A 15700-nucleotide genomic window follows, 5' to 3' on the forward strand; every position below is an offset into this window, starting at 1 on the left:
GACACACCACAGAGCCACACCAGAATAAGGGGAAGCACCCCCACCTCCTTACAGCCAACCTGTCCTACAGAGCTGCAGTGTTTTAACCCAGTGCCACTGCAGCAGGACCTGCGTGTGTGGATTTAGGCACACGGACTCACCAGCAGGATCAGGGCCTGGTGTGAGTGTCAGGTCTGCTCAGCAACCTCAGCAGATCACGCTAGACAGAAGTAAATTGAGAAGTGGATCTGAGTAAGCCATTGTAAAACTGCTCTGTGGACACCTTTACAGCAGGTTACATCCCTTGTTGAGTGATTTAGCTTGAATCAATAAATCTCAAAGATTTTAAAGCTGACTCTCGTGGAAAGGTCCTGAAAAAGGAAATGAATTCTTACAAGGCTGTACAACAATAGAAAAGTTACTTAAAATGCTTTCATTGATTTTTTTCTTCCATTTGCTTGATTGCACAATAGAAGGATCTTTATCTCTGCATGCTACCGCCTTTAAGAAAATCAATATGTTTTACAAAACGTAGCATTTACAGATGGTGTTCCCTTAGATCTAATAAAATTACTGCCAGGGAGACATGTTTCTTGCCACAAAGATGTCCTAAGAGCTTTGAAAATGCAGAAATGCAGATTTGGTATCTCATTTTAGCTTCTCCATGGGTTTAGCTGGATGCAGGCAACAACTGGTTTATAGGACATCACTGAAGCTTCACAGACAGGCTCCTATTTCTAGAGTCTGCCATGTTCTGTTCCCTAATGTAAGTCTGCTTTTATTTTTGCCTTTCAAAAAGCTTCCTTGGAGTTAACAAGAAAAAAAATCATATTGGTGATTTATCTCTAATTGGTGTGATCCTACCTTGTTTAAAGGTAGCACAAATCACTTTTATTTTCTAAGAAGAGATTGCTCTGCATCTCATCTAAGCACTGCTTCTTAAGTTTTAGTTACAAACCAGCTGGTAATATCAGTCTTTCTTGCAGCTAGAGAGAATGAGAAACGAGAGGCAGTAACCAGGTGTTTCTCCGTGCAGAACACACAAGAGAGACGGGCAGTTCCCATTACAGTCTGCACGTTGCTGTGCCCTGGTGCTCAGAGCAGGTTGTGGCTATTGCTTCCCTGTGCAGAATAAGAAAATACTACTACTTTTCCCTAAATTTGATTTTCATGTGCAAAAATTTAGCTAGTTGTCACCTGGACAATCTTGTTTCCTCTCTAGGTCCTGAGACTCCAGTTACTTAAATTTTAAGCTTCCCTTTTCCTATGCTGTGTTAGCAAACAGAGTGAGCAGGGCAGGGCAGGGTAGAGCCCAGCAGCAGCAGCAGCAGCAAACTTCAGAGCAGCAGGAAGTCGGATGCTTTCCCCGTCCTGCAAGAGCTGCTTTGGTTGCTCTGTATCTTTAAGGGGCTGACCCTATCCCACGGTGAGCCATTATAAAGGCAGGTAAGCAGCAATGCTCCGATCAAAGAGCTGAGAGCAAAGCAGGGTGCAGCTGCCCTATAATGACTGGCCACCACAGTTGGGGATATGGGCAGGATGACGGTAGGTTATAGCGTTTCCATGCTGCATCTCTCTGTCTTCCCCCGTTCATTTTCTTTCTAGAACTGTTGCCTGAGCCCTGCAGAGCTGCCTGCATTTCTATGTCTGTAAGAATCAAGTAGATACAGCAGCTAATTAATTACTTTATTGATAAAGAGCACACAGAAAGTGTTGCCAAAAGATGCATCAACTTATACCTGATGCCTTTTGTTGTTGTAATAATTGCTCCTAAATTAAGAGACTCAGTACTGAGTGTTTTTTTTTTTGCTCAGGCTGCATATATTACAGATGGGTCCCTTTCCAAAAAGCTGCTATGAAAATGAACTATTTGTCTCTCCAAAAACAATTCTTTTAAGTAAAGCAGATTTATTAGAGCAGTAATAGTTCTTCTGGTCCTGTGCAGCTGCTGAAATGTGATATCTTGACTTCCAAAGAAATGAATAAAAAGAGGTATATGTTATATATTTCTGGAACATCAATAAATTGTACAGATCAGTATCAGAGACCTCTTACTGAACAAATCGTGCTTTCTGATTTGACAGTCTTTAATTTAGCCATCTTCCTTCACTTCCCACCTCCGAGACTGTGTCAGTGAGAGGATGTGTGAAACTACTGAAGGATCCCTACAACAATGTTTTCTACCACCTGTACCCTTTGCAGAGAACGATGGATGAATGACTGATCTTGTCCAATAAAACAGCCTTTTGCATAACCTTCAGGAGCCTGTCTCTTCCTCTTTTGACAGCAGTTATTTAACAGGTGCTGTCACTATAAAAGCAGCTTCACCTGAATGATAAGTGAAGCTGGTTATTGCTGCTAGATGGTATTGTTTGCACATCTAGGTAATACTCATAGAGTTATGTATGCTAACACAAAGCTTGGAAGAGACAAATGATACTGCTTAATCTTGTGTAACAGCATTTAAACCCCAAATCTGCTTTACAGCCAGACCAAGAAAATACACTATTTTGTAAGATTAAATCTTCAGAAAATGCTAAAGATAAGAGGATAATGTGCTTTAAAAATAATAGTAATACCATGTAAAACGGTGAGAATGCTACCACTAAAAATGTGCTACTTAGGAACCTTAAAGTGAAATTGCTACTGTTTAGATTTCTGACCATGAACAGTAGAAGAATTGAATTGCTTCTTGTACTACCAAAGTAGAAAAATAAGTGGTAAGAATAAGGAATTCTGATACGTAAGGCTTTGTTATCTCAAATGGCACGAGTGTTCCAGATCTGCCAGTAGAGAGCAATGTTATTAAGTAGGTCTTTAACCCTATTGTACTGGCTTCAGGAAGTCTAGAAATGTTAATTATTGCACTGAGAAGTATTTCTTTCAGGACAGAAAGATACAATAATGGGCATGAGTGAGGAATGAAGCTGCTTCAAAGGTTTACTGCAGCCCTAAAATGGTTTTAAAAATAACTGCATAGTCAGTAGCTAAGAGATTGAGTCATCTGCATCTCATTTGAATGAGCGTAGCTTTTACATTATATTTCCTAGGAAGAACTAACTGCTGTTTCTTTGAGGGAGTGTGTGCGCATATAAGTGTGCTTATACCTGCACATCTAGTCCTTGGAAGGACTTCAGATACCTTTAAGATATAACTACCAACTTCACAGAAAACTAGTGGCACAAGTAAATGGAGATGCAGCAGTCTATTGATGCGCTGTGGCTTCCCCAGTTTGTTTTGTACGTGATACTTCAGTCCCTCATCTAGTTGCACTGTGCTAATAAAAACACCAAGCTTGGAATATAAAATGAACTTGTCAGATGGCAAGTGTTCAAGTCACTCGTGCTAAGTGAGCCTTACATCAAGCCTCATGAAATCCTGTAACAATTTTGTGCATTGCAGAAAGAAAATAATGGTGCTCTCCTTTCTTTGGTTTTGAAGGGCCTTCCGAGTGGCACAGATCTTATCCTATTGCCCGAGGGAACCGTCAGTCACCTATTGATATAGTTTCTGCAAAAGCAGTCTATGACCCGAATCTGATGCCGCTTACTGTCTCCTATGAATCCTGCACGTCTCTCAACATCTCCAACAATGGCCACTCAGTTATGGTTGAGTTTGAAGATACTGATGACAAGACAGGTGAGGCTACAACATGGCCAACTACCTTGGCATAACATTGTGTGTCTTAGGGAAACAATTAAGTATATCTTGGATAGTGTATTTTATGCAACGTATAAATTCAGTTCAGAACAAGGTATGCAACCAGCGCACTTTGAATTTTGTGTACGAATAAACCTGAACCTTACGTTTCTTGCCTTCACTTCAGTCTCTCAAGCAATATTTCATATCATGCAGCTGAATAGTTTCTGCATTAGGAGAAGCACTTTTATGAAGAAATTCAGAAGCCTGCTTGTAGTGGTTCCTTTTCAATGGGGATTGTCAGTTTTCTGGAAAGCCAGTATGCGGAGTAGGCATGAACACTTCTCAATGCCCTGCTTGTCTGATCACCTAAATCAGAAGTACTAGCTTTGGCTGGCCCACCCCCCCCAGTTTTGCATCCGCAGGGGCAGAGAAGGGAAGAGGATTATCAGAGACCAGGTCATACAGAATAGTCATCATAACTGTAGCGCACTAGACCTATTTTGATATCGACCAGTCACTGCTATCTTGCATTTTATTCTTTCCTCATGGCAGTACAGCTTCTTCAGAAATGATAAAGTCTTGAGCTCATTCTGAATTGGTAGGAACTGGTGGATGTTGCACTATATGCAATTACTTGGCAGAAAACTTAAATGCTTTATATGATTACTTCTATTAATTCTACTTCTATGGTAGATCTTGCTTTTACAATGGGGGGGGGGGGGAGAGAGAGAGGTGAGGAAGGAAGGATGGTGGTAAATACAGCATCAAAATAGAGATGAAGTAGCTGATAAATGGAGAAGAGTGCATTTAAGAATACTCTGAATGATTTTAAGCCTGACAATTGATTTCATCTTCCATTTGGTTGTGTTCATCGATCTCAGTTAAATAGGATATCCTAGGTACTCAAAACCAGTTACTTTCTCTGAAGTGGTTTGTCTATCTTGGTAACCATTTGAAATAGGGCCTGGGGGTTTAAATTCCTGCCACTTGATTCTTAATTTCTGCATCTCAGATAAAACTAAATAACTGCCCAAATTATTGGTCAGGTTTTCAGGTATTTCTAAATGTTGAAGTTCATCTTCTAAAACTTATTGCATAGAAATCCAATAAGCATGTAATCCTGAAAGTAACTTGTAAATTGTACCTGGAAATATTACCTTAGCTTGCTAATAAGTTTCATGCAATTCAAAGCTGAACTCTATCAATGCAACAGTGCACTTCATTCAGTTCTACAAGTTTAGGACCATTATGCATCACTCTGCAGAGAAACTCAGAGCTCATGCAGAAATGAAGGCACCTGCACTTTCTATGCTATGCATGTGTGATGTTTCAATAACACTTAGAAGGAACAAGATTGCTAGGAGCATAAACACGGTTTTGAGGATTTGAGTTGTGTTGAAATAGATCTAGTGACTCACAGCTTTGCATAAATGATACAACAGAGTTCTGACTAATCCATCATAGCTAGATTTCTCAAAATATTGGGACAGGTGATGCATTCTCTTAAGTTCAGCAAAGCGTACTAGAAAATAGTTAATATTAATTAATACTAAGAATATTTTTGGCAAGGCCAGTGTCCTGCATGAAGGCTAAAGCTATGTACCTGTGAGGGCATGCACAATGCTACAACTTTAAGTTTTGGAATAAAAATGTTACAGATTGCACTGAGAGTAAGTGCCTTATGATTTCTAGATGCACTTCAATTGCACTTATTGCAAGACTTTGATCAGGATTTTATGTCTGCTGAGTAAAACTTAATTGGTTTAGTGCCATATAAACATACAAGAGAACTACAGGTATGGTTGTTAGATTATCTTCTGTAGTTAGTCTTAAACATTCATCTGTTCTTAAGAGTTATTTCTAAATGATGTATAAAGTTTCTCTGTATCCCTTTCCCATCTTTATGAGGTGATTTGAGATTCTGAATGGTGTTGTCTAAAGTACAAGCTATTACATTACCTGTTTTTATGGGATCAGGTATTTAAAGGAAGCAGAACATAGAGATCCTCCACTGGAAAGAATTCTTATAGAGGAAATACTTAGCTGATTTCTCTACCTGATGCTCAAGGTATTTACCTTTTGCACAGAATCCCAAGTAGTGTTGTCAAAAATATTTTACGTGTTCAACTTAGGTTTTGTGTTAAACAGGAAAGGCCTAGCCATAACAAACCTACTAAACTTTCATATGTTAAATGTTTTCTTTCCAGAAAAAAAAAAATGTTAGAGAATCCTGCATAAGTAGCTACTTGATACTCTACAAATTTATTTTTTACATGAGTTTGGGTGTTTTCCAGTAACAAATCTAACCCTTAACTATCTGCATGTGGTGTCATTTTTATACTGCAAACTGAAATGTACAGGATTAGAAAATAACAGCCAACAGCTGTTAGGTTTTATTATCAGGGAGCCAAAAAGTGAGAATGCTTTACTCTTATTTCCTTCTACCTAGTGATCAGCGGTGGTCCCTTTGAAAATCCCTTTCGGCTAAAGCAGTTCCACTTCCACTGGGGGGCAAAGCACAGCCAGGGATCAGAGCATACAATTGATGGCAAACCTTTTCCCTGTGAGGTAACTGTTTTTATGGATGAGATTAATGCATGCAAATGCTGTTGGCAAACATCTGTAGTGGTATCTGTATGTTCCTTAGCATTCTAATGATTCTATGTGACTAAGTCATATGGGCTTTAATGAGAATTTTATTTTTTACATGAGTTTCTGATCTATTGTTCATCTGTTAATTGCCCTGTATTTGGAGAGCACACCTCCGTGCAGTGCAGCCCTTTCTCCAAGATTCTCTGCCCATGGTCAACAGCGCACAGTTGGCTCCACAGCTCAGCTGTTTTGCTCACACAGCACTACTTGCACCTCTAAAAGCCCTCTATGTGGTTTAGCATGCTGCATGTGATCAATTCCATCCTTTCACTGGTGCAGACGGGAAGGATGTACTGGCCAATATGATGCTGAGAAGCAGCATCTAGCTCTGCTACCTGCATGGACAAACTAGACTACAGCAGAGGATCACAACCTATGAAATGCTGCTGCTGCTGCCACCTATGAAGCTTAGAAATGGCTTCATTTTGAGGCTCCTGAGCATTTTCTGCAAAGCAGGGACAAGGCTCAGGCATTTCCACAACAGTCTCTTGCAAATCCTGCAGCAGGGTAACATCCTGGAGTCCCCCAGTGAGCAATGAGGCACAGTGTTTCATGGGATAAAGGCCCATATCAGCAAAGTTAGGCCACAGAATCATCTGTTAATGCCTGAGTTGCTTCTAATTAAGGATAATAGAGACTTAATTTAGTGTCTGTCCATGCTTATGTCCAGATCCAGAAGACTGAACTTGCTCATATTCCCAAAGATGTCTTTGGAGTCTATACTCCATTATGAGCAAGCATTACTGCCTGTTAAGTATGAGTCAATCTATGTTCCACCTATGTTGACAGCTTCTAAAACTGATTTGTTTAATTCTTCTTTGTTGCTGCCTTTAAAGCTCCACTTAGTTCACTGGAATGCCAGAAAATATGCAACATTTGGAGAAGCAGCAGCAGCTCCAGATGGCTTGGCAGTCGTTGGTGTTTTCTTGGAGGTAAGAATTACAAAAATAGCATGTTTACATGATGAAAAGCATTATGCTGTCAAATGTTTGAGAACCATGCTATGTATTTAAGAGGTGCTCAGGGAAAACAGATGACTTACTGGAAGCAGTAACTCATAGCAAATTGCTGTTAAACCTTCCTTAGTAGGAATGCTGAGATTGAGATAAGAAAGCTATGCTACCTATTCAAAGCGTAATTATAGTCATTCTTACTTAACCTGTCTATTCCATTACTATTTTAGATTGGAAAAGAACACACCAATATGAACAGGCTCACTGATGCTTTGTACATGGTAAAATTTAAAGTAAGTTTAACGTGTTTAATTTTTCTTATTTCTGGGACGTCCTCTGGGGAAAAAAGGTTACATATCTTTGAGACAACGAAAAACGCAAAATCAACCACCACAAATCCTTTCATTAGAGTACCAATGCAGTTTTATTCTTCCTGTCCAATCCCTCTGTTCTCTGACCCTCCATACTTCAGTATATTTGCCTACTGTTAGCAGGTGCCTCCCTAGGCTATGCTGACCTCACTGGTCATTCAGAGGTTTTGCTTTTCCTGAGTTACCTAAAACAAAAGCTCTGTGACCCTTCAGGCTCAGCAAAATGAATCATCAAGTCCAGCTTGAACAAGTTGAAGCTGATTGTCCAAATTATTTCTGCTGCAAAGCTCTGAGGGGATAACTTTCATGGGGTCCTAAGCTAGTTCATTGTCAGTAGTATGTGAAGGTTATCTTTTATCAGATGTGTCCAAGATCTTTGAAGCTTGCTGAAGGAAGACTAATTAGACTACCACAAATATTGTTCTTTTTAGATTTATATGGGCTTAATGCACTCTGTAAGATGCCTAAGTTCTAATATTAAAAAGCACTACCTAATACTTGAGTTGGCATTTTTCTTTTTCCTTTGTATATGCTTGTGAAAGATGGGGGGTTGGGAAAGCAATCCAACAGTTGTATGTAGGTTGTAGATACATGAAGTGATATTTAGATTTCAATAAGAGATTCCCTGAACATACAGGCAAGTATCATTCCTCAGTTGCAGTGATAGGTCTGCGGGTTTGTCACCAGGGATAAGCTGCTCAGTCTGTTCCTTATGAGCAGCTTTAGAGACTTCTGGGCAGTGCTTTGTGAGTGACTCCATACCTCTCAGATACTTGTGAATAGAACTGCAGGCTGAAAAAAATCTTGCCCTGCAGTGTGGCAGTCAAGGCAATTGCTACCTTAGGCACAGCACCTCCTTCTACTGGTCTTTCCGTTGATCCAGCTTGCTCTACTTTTAGACTTAGATGCTTGTTTTTTAAAGCTGATACTTGTCGCAGCAGGCAATGATTGTTTTAGAACAAGTTTTTCCAAGGTTGACATTTTTTACTGAAGCAGATGGATAGTGTAGAAAATAGCCAGTAACAAGACAAGGAAATTCTTCATGATATTTTCTGTATTTCACTGAACATTAACATAGGAAGTATATTTTGTCTATATTTTTGGACCTTTTATCAGCAGCTCTGAACTTTGGTAGAGGCCATGCAGCAAGAATATACTTCCTGAACTATTTTTAGATGTTTGTCACTAAGAGATGAACTTTGGTAAAGGCCATGGGGTAAAAATGCCAAGTCCAATCAGCCAACACCAGAGGTCACAGTTGATATGCAATAGTATGTAATATTTTTCCTGATTCTTTCTTTATGCTACCTTTTAGGTAACAGTAGTTATGAGGCAGCCAAACTATTACAGACTCTTCTCCTGCTCTCCATTCTTTAGTATTGCTCTACTGTTTTGTTTGTTTCATAAAGACTTCCTAATTTGCACTTAAAAGTAAAAGAAATATCAAATATCAATTGTCTTCCAGGGGACAAAAGCTCAATTTAGAAGCTTCAACCCCAAATGTCTCCTGCCTTTGCGTCTAGATTATTGGACATACCTTGGATCTTTGACAACACCACCGCTTAATGAAAGTGTAACGTGGATAGTGCTGAAAGAACCCATCAGTATTTCTGAGAAACAGGTAAACTTCTAATACTCTCCCAGATCTTTTAAGATTTTACACTGGATACACAGGCAATGGCTGTTTTGCTTTGCAGCAGGGCCAATTGAAAATAGCATTAGCCTGTGAATAATAATCCTGTCCAATAATCGGGGCTTGTATTTTTTTCTATTAATACTACCTAGGATATTTGCTTGAACCTATTCTATCAATAGACCTCAATGAATGCTCTCGTTTGGTCCTTTTTCAAGAACATTAATATCAATTGCCTTCTGAAGCTTTAAATTATCTCACATGAATTTACAGCTGGAGAAATTCCGCACACTCCTCTTCACCAGTGAGGAAGACCAGAGGATTCAAATGGTGAATAATTTTCGCCCCCCTCAGCCACTGAAGGGGAGAGTAGTTCGAGCTTCCTTCAATGCCTGAAGAAAACTGACAATGGCCCTGAAATATCCAAGAGCTTCCACATGAAAGACAATCTGTTTTTTTTTTAGATCACTCCTGAAGTGTGCAAGATAGCCATTTCCCTGAACACGCCATACTTGGAGGGGGGCAACAACTTTCTGATTTTATAGTTGATTTAAATATTTTAAATCTCACTCTTTAACTTAATCTTTCATCTTTTTAACTGGAACTCTTTTTGGTGTAAGGGGTAGTGAAGTAATTGGGAATGCTGTCCAGGACTCGAAACTAAAAATCAATATAAGAAACTGTTGATCTATTAGTGCTGATGCACACATTGGATTGTTTGATTTAATGCAAGATGAAACAACAGTCAAGAAATTTGTATTAACTGGACTTAAATTTTTCATAGTTTGAGCTCTCTTTGAAAGATTTTCACTGTATTTTAGCTGCCTGACAAAGTGCAAAAGTAGTACAGAAGTTGTTCTTTATTCACCTCAAGTAGGCGCTGATGGGAACACCACTACCTGAAAATGTGTACATTTTCAAGTTACTGTTCTAAGATGCAAATGCTGAGTTTAAAAACAGGCCATATTATTGCACACTATTGTTAGACATCAATTCTTTTAGCCCATACAGAATACATAATTAGTGGCCTCGTTAGTTCTGTTGAAAACATCTGTAGAAATTCAGGTATGTAACTTCTGGCTATCTCAATTGTTCAAATTCTACCTCAGGTGATTTGCTTTGCAATATGACCTTCGGTGTCTGCCCTACAGAATGTAGATTGTTTATTTTACTTAAGAACTAATGTGGGTAGACCTTGACTGCACTGAATGTACATTGCTGCACAAATCATCCCCTAGCTATGGCCCTCTTCAGGGATATTCCCTGCAAATGTGAGGCTTCATCGGTCATGAATACTTTTACCTCCTCAAAATAGTGGCTTTAGACAAGTCGTGCTTTAGTATTGCTGCTACTGCAGCGTAGTGATGAAATTATTCAGACTACTGTGTCTAGTGGTAAATAGTGAGGTTATCTATAACTATCCTCACTCTATTTTCAGTTATTTAATTATGGGCTTCAAATGTTTCATTAAATCTGTATACTTCAGACACGATTTGTTGATTATCAGTTATCATCTTAAATGAAAAAAATGTTCAAAGCTGTATACCTTAAAGGAAAGCAAGGGGGTTAGTGAGGAGAACACCTACTATGGCCTATTTTTTTGTTTTCTGAAAAGGGAGAAAGATACTATGTGTGAAGCACAGTATGAGGAATTGAAGGCCAGAATTCTAGATGAAACTCTTTACAGCTTTTCTGGTATGCCAACCTAAAATACTCTGTTCCTTTGTTTCTTCATATGTAAAACAAGAGTTACACTTTATGACTGACCTACCTCACAGGGATGTTGTGAGGGTTAACTCAGCACTGTTTTGTATTTGAGACTCTTACACAGACTATACTAGAGGAAATAATAGAGAAGAAACATAATGAAATGTTTTTAACTATATGAATGTAGCTTTGCTAGTAATGCAAACTGGTATTGCAAAAAATCTATTTATGTATCTTCATTTGTCCATTTAAATAAATGACACTTAAATATGCATCTCATCTATTTTGAACAGGTCTGTATTTTCCTACATATTGCAATGTTGTTTTTTCCTCAGGCTTCCTTTAGCAGAGAAACACCAATACCTTCACCTGATGCACGTGTTTCAGAGTGAGGGATGATCTGATTGCTCACCTCCAGGTTTCACAGGAACCTTGACCATGCAATAGTAGAATAATATGAACACAGATAGCAGTCATCCCTCAAGTTTCAGACTTTTTTTTCAAAGTTCTAGAAAGTCTATCAATTAAAAACAAAAATTAGTCTGCCACAATTCTTCCCATCTTCTGGGACTAATGCTTTCTATTGCTGTTTATTCTTTTGGCTAAGAATTCTTGACATTTACTACATCTTTAATGACTTTTTTGCCTACTGTCAGAGTTGGATTTTTGAATCCAACTATGAATTTTGAATCTTATTTCCCTTTTATAGTTACTTACTACATGAAACACCTTTTAAAATTTAAAAGGTCTTCCAGAATTCCAGAACAACCTTACAGATTTGATATCCCTGTTCTATGTGGGCTAAATTAAAAGCCTCTTAATTGAAATTTAAGCGGTATCACTTACTTCATATGACTTAAACTATCAAAGTACTGCTGCATTTCTACATGCTTTAACAGAGTAGGTTGCAGATAAATATTTTTTTTTTTTTTTTTTAATTTTAAGCATATAAGGCTTCTCAAAAAGTGTTAATGGGGTTTGTGTACCAAACCTTGATTCATCTTTTCCCAATTACAACCACTGGGGTCCAACAAAAGAAGCTTACTTATCTACAGAATGTGTCCATGCTGTGACCTTGAACATAGTACTTAAGCTTCTTTAAGGGTGGTTTACTTGTGAACAGCAGAAGGGTAATATTTAGCTCACAAGGTTATTGTAAAAGCTTAGCTATAGTAAAGAGCTTTAAATGGTGAATCCTACAAGGTATTCAGTTTCTGGGAGATGTTTACTACACTTTGATTTAGAAACTTTATAGCTTTTCTCAGTTGTTAGATTATAAACTATCTTTTTTTTACTACAGTGAAACAAGGCACATTGATAATACAGAAGCTTTTGTAATAATTTCTTCCTTAAAGCAAAAGGAAGCAAAAATAATAAAATTATCCCCCACCAAAGACTACAGATTACTAGTCCACAATGTTTTTTGAGGTAAGACCAAATGTTTGACTGATAATTCATTTTAATTTAGCAAAGTTTCCCTAGTAACTATGTTCTGTAGTGCAAGGGACCATATTAATTGGTATTTTATATACAAATTCTTAATTTGTTAATATATTGGTTGAAATATGGCTAGTATGAGAGCTTTACAGCAAGAACTCTTTTATTCCTTTTACTGATATTATTTTACTATCTATGAGATGAGAAAAATGAAATCCAGAGACTGTGTACTAAGATTTATAATGTGCTGTGAGACCCTCAGAGGATAGTAACTATGACAGTACAAACCGCTATTAGTCCAACTCCTGGCACCACACAGGTCTACCCAAAAATTCAGACCACGTGACTAAGTGTACAGTCCAAATGCTTCTACTGTCTAAATGCTCCTAGCTGTATTCTAGTCAGTGACTCTAGCACACATGTACCCCTTAAAGGCTATTCATTGGGCTGAATAACTGCTATGCACCACTACTTTTCAAGGATTATCATCATTTTTTCTGCTTTCTTTTTACCCTCTGACATGCCTTCTAAACTTTACTCAGCAAAGTTGCTCTATCACAGACATTCAAATTCTAGAATGTGTGCTACCGTTGTATATTGCCAGCTCCATTGAAAGAAAGCTACCAGCTGAATTTAACTACTCCAGGGACATTTGATTGGCTTAACTTGCGATATGACCATAGTTCTCATGACTGAAGGAATGCAAGGCCTTACTTGTAGGACAGTGACAAATTGAACACCTGTAAAAGTTAGACTAAAAATGCCATCTAGTGGCTGCCTGTTTCCATTCCTTACCATTTCTTACACTTAAAATGCTTAAAACAATTTTTTAAGGCTACTTGGTCAAAGTACAACACATGAGAGAAAATGTAACTTTGACAAAAAATATATATATTTTTAAATGTATAGGTGATTATAGTTGAAATCCCTGTGCGGGCTTGAAGGATATGCAGTCCTTGAACCCTCGTTATCAGATAAAAAGATTGATCTTACAAAAGAATCATAGTAGATCAGTTACGTCAGTTACAATTTTGTTTCACTGGTAGACTAGAGATATCGTCTGCTTGGTAAACTACACACTCCACTACATTTAACTCTTTGACTTTAATGGTTCCAGTTAAGGTTCAGCTTAGTTTTTTACTACCCTTTACAAACAGGAGGATATTTAGGCAACTTCAGTGATATAGGTGATGTATATAGCAGCAATTTATTATGATGTTTCATGATGAGTGTAAAGTATGGTATATTGTAAAAATGGTATATTGATGAAACCTGATTTTACCAGAACTATTCCTAATTTGCATGGCTGTAAGGCAGAGAATATTTATGTTTCTGATGTTCTCTGTATAATACTATTTGCATTACCTTTGAATTTTAGCCAAAAAAAAATCTTACTGCAGGTTGTGAAGAACGTCACAATAATGGAAACCATCATTTCACTTCACATTCATATAGTGAGTTTTCTAAATGTTGGCACTTCAAACTAAGTCTGGAGACTTCCCTGCACTTGTAACTTATCCTCAAGAAATTTAAACTCACATTTGGAGTGGTACAGAACCTTAACTGAACATTTATTTCAGCATAAGAGTGATTTTCAGTTTAACTTCAACCAGTTTGTAAGTAAGTAAATGATAAATGTGGAATAAAATGTGGGTAAATGTGGGTAAAAATTATATATGTGGAGTTAAGATCCAGTCACAGCAAATACATATGCCTTTGTACTAATCCAATCACTTTAACTGAAATTGGATCATCAGTTTAAACTGCAACTTCGTGTATATGCACACTGCTTAGTCTCTGTTGTAACAGCAGGGGTTAAGTGAAGTTGGAGAGTTGGAATGACATTTTTCCTACAGTTGTTCATTGTGTTTACCTCTGTTCATTGACATTTCTTGCAGCTTGTTTGCTTTCCTAGCATTTCAGTATTTATTTTAGATTACATAAGAAGATCAAAGACTGGATTTTATTTGCAACCAAACTAAGAAGAAAATGCAATTGCTTTAACAGACCTTGAGGAAACTTATTCTTCCCAGTCTCATTCATAATTTTTTGCTTGTAAGAGACCTCTCCATCTAAAGTGCTAATTTACCTCTTGTGAAAGTTCAAAATAGCATATACATGTACAGTAAATGAAATGTTTGTCACTATTCACAAAACACATATAGCAAGTAGCTGGCATCTTTAAAGGCTGTGAGCAGTAACAAATCCAACTGTTTTGTATTTGTTTCCTTTCAAAAAGCCAGTTAGGTATACTGGTGTGCTGTCTATGAAAAGGCAAGTTCTGACTACCTGTATTCTCCCAGCCGGTCCAGAGCGTCAAGTCATTCACAGGACCTATCTTTCTTTGCATGATGGGCATTCCCAGGTTCCCAAAGGGCGTCTATCTATGGCTGTTTTCTAATTCAAGTACTAGACTAAGCCTTTCTCCTCATTTCAAGAAAACTTCAAGTAGACTTCTACCTCTTTGGATTCAAATTGTGTTTGTTACTAGTCTGCTTTCCAGAAAAGTATTAATTATTTGTTAGAAATATTAATCTGATGTTTAACTTGTTTTCCTAGGAAAACCACACTTATTTGGTTGATATGATTGATTGATATGATTCCATTCTTCATGTGTCCCCATAACAAGCTATGTTTACAAAACACCAGGAGTCCCACACTTTTCATGAATTTCAGTGGGTTAGTGGAAATTCATATACATTAGCACCTGCTGTGAAGGCAGTGGTAATTAACAGATGTCTGTTTGTAGTTCCTGGAATTGGAAAATAGATATATTGTACCAAACTAGCCACAGCCAGTTATTTGCCCAAACAAACAAGCGGAAGAAGGAAAAGGAATTTTCCATAGGAACAAAGGAAAACCCAAGTAGTGCAATATCAGTGTAAGGCAAGTCAGATAGAAAGCTTTAAGTTTCACTAGCCGGTTACAGAATTAGACTCCTTTGATAAAAGGACATGAAAAACTATGAACAGCTGTACTTCCACTTCCTAGATACATTCTGGGCTTGTTTCTTGACTTCAGCTAAAAGCCTTATTATGCCAAACTATCAGAGCTATACCAAGTATACTTTCATATGTCATTTCTGAGTGATGCATATGAACAGCCTTTTTTTCTTCCTAAGATTTCTGGTTCTTCCACACAGCGTTGGATTTTCAGAGAGAAAGGGTGATACAGTATGTTGTGGAAACATTATCTGAGCTCTAGCCAACTCGAGTTCTCTCCACAACTTAGATGTTCTGAGAGTTGAGATGGTTGCTGCTCTTTTCAAAGCAGAACACTGAGTGCCAAAACCCTTGAGCAAAGTTTAAGATTGGTTGAAAACTACC

General features: G+C 37.9%; 1 protein-coding gene across 3 annotated transcripts; it reads left to right on the forward strand.

The window, feature by feature from the left end:
- Positions 1-1396: 1396 nt before the first annotated feature.
- CA7 (carbonic anhydrase 7) lies at positions 1397-11215 on the forward strand. 3 transcript variants are annotated; one of them, XM_084533790.1, is made up of 8 exons: positions 1397-1524; positions 3421-3618; positions 6071-6189; positions 7110-7205; positions 7457-7519; positions 9063-9218; positions 9504-9560; positions 9695-11215. In XM_084533790.1, exons 1-8 carry the CDS (start codon positions 1485-1487, stop codon positions 9773-9775), a joined length of 810 nt encoding a protein of 269 aa, XP_084389916.1. In that variant the 5' UTR covers positions 1397-1484; the 3' UTR covers positions 9776-11215. The 3 variants fall into 3 exon arrangements, with proteins under 3 accessions (XP_084389916.1, XP_084389917.1, XP_084389918.1); XM_084533791.1 differs by having other exon boundaries at positions 9504-11215; XM_084533792.1 differs by lacking the exon at positions 9504-9560.
- The last annotated feature ends 4485 nt before the right edge of the window (positions 11216-15700 follow it).

The sequence above is a fragment of the Aythya ferina genome (genome assembly GCF_964211825.1).
Source record: "Aythya ferina genome assembly, chromosome: 12".
Classification (NCBI taxonomy): domain Eukaryota; kingdom Metazoa; phylum Chordata; class Aves; order Anseriformes; family Anatidae; genus Aythya; species Aythya ferina.

Coding starts and splice junctions, on each gene's coding strand:
- CA7 (XM_084533790.1), top strand. CDS start 1,485: ATGACTGGCCACCACAGTTGGGGATATGGGCAGGATGACG. Junction 1,525..3,420: donor GGGATATGGGCAGGATGACG/GTAGGTTATAGC, acceptor TTGGTTTTGAAG/GGCCTTCCGAGTGGCACAGA. Junction 3,619..6,070: donor AGATACTGATGACAAGACAG/GTGAGGCTACAA, acceptor CCTTCTACCTAG/TGATCAGCGGTGGTCCCTTT.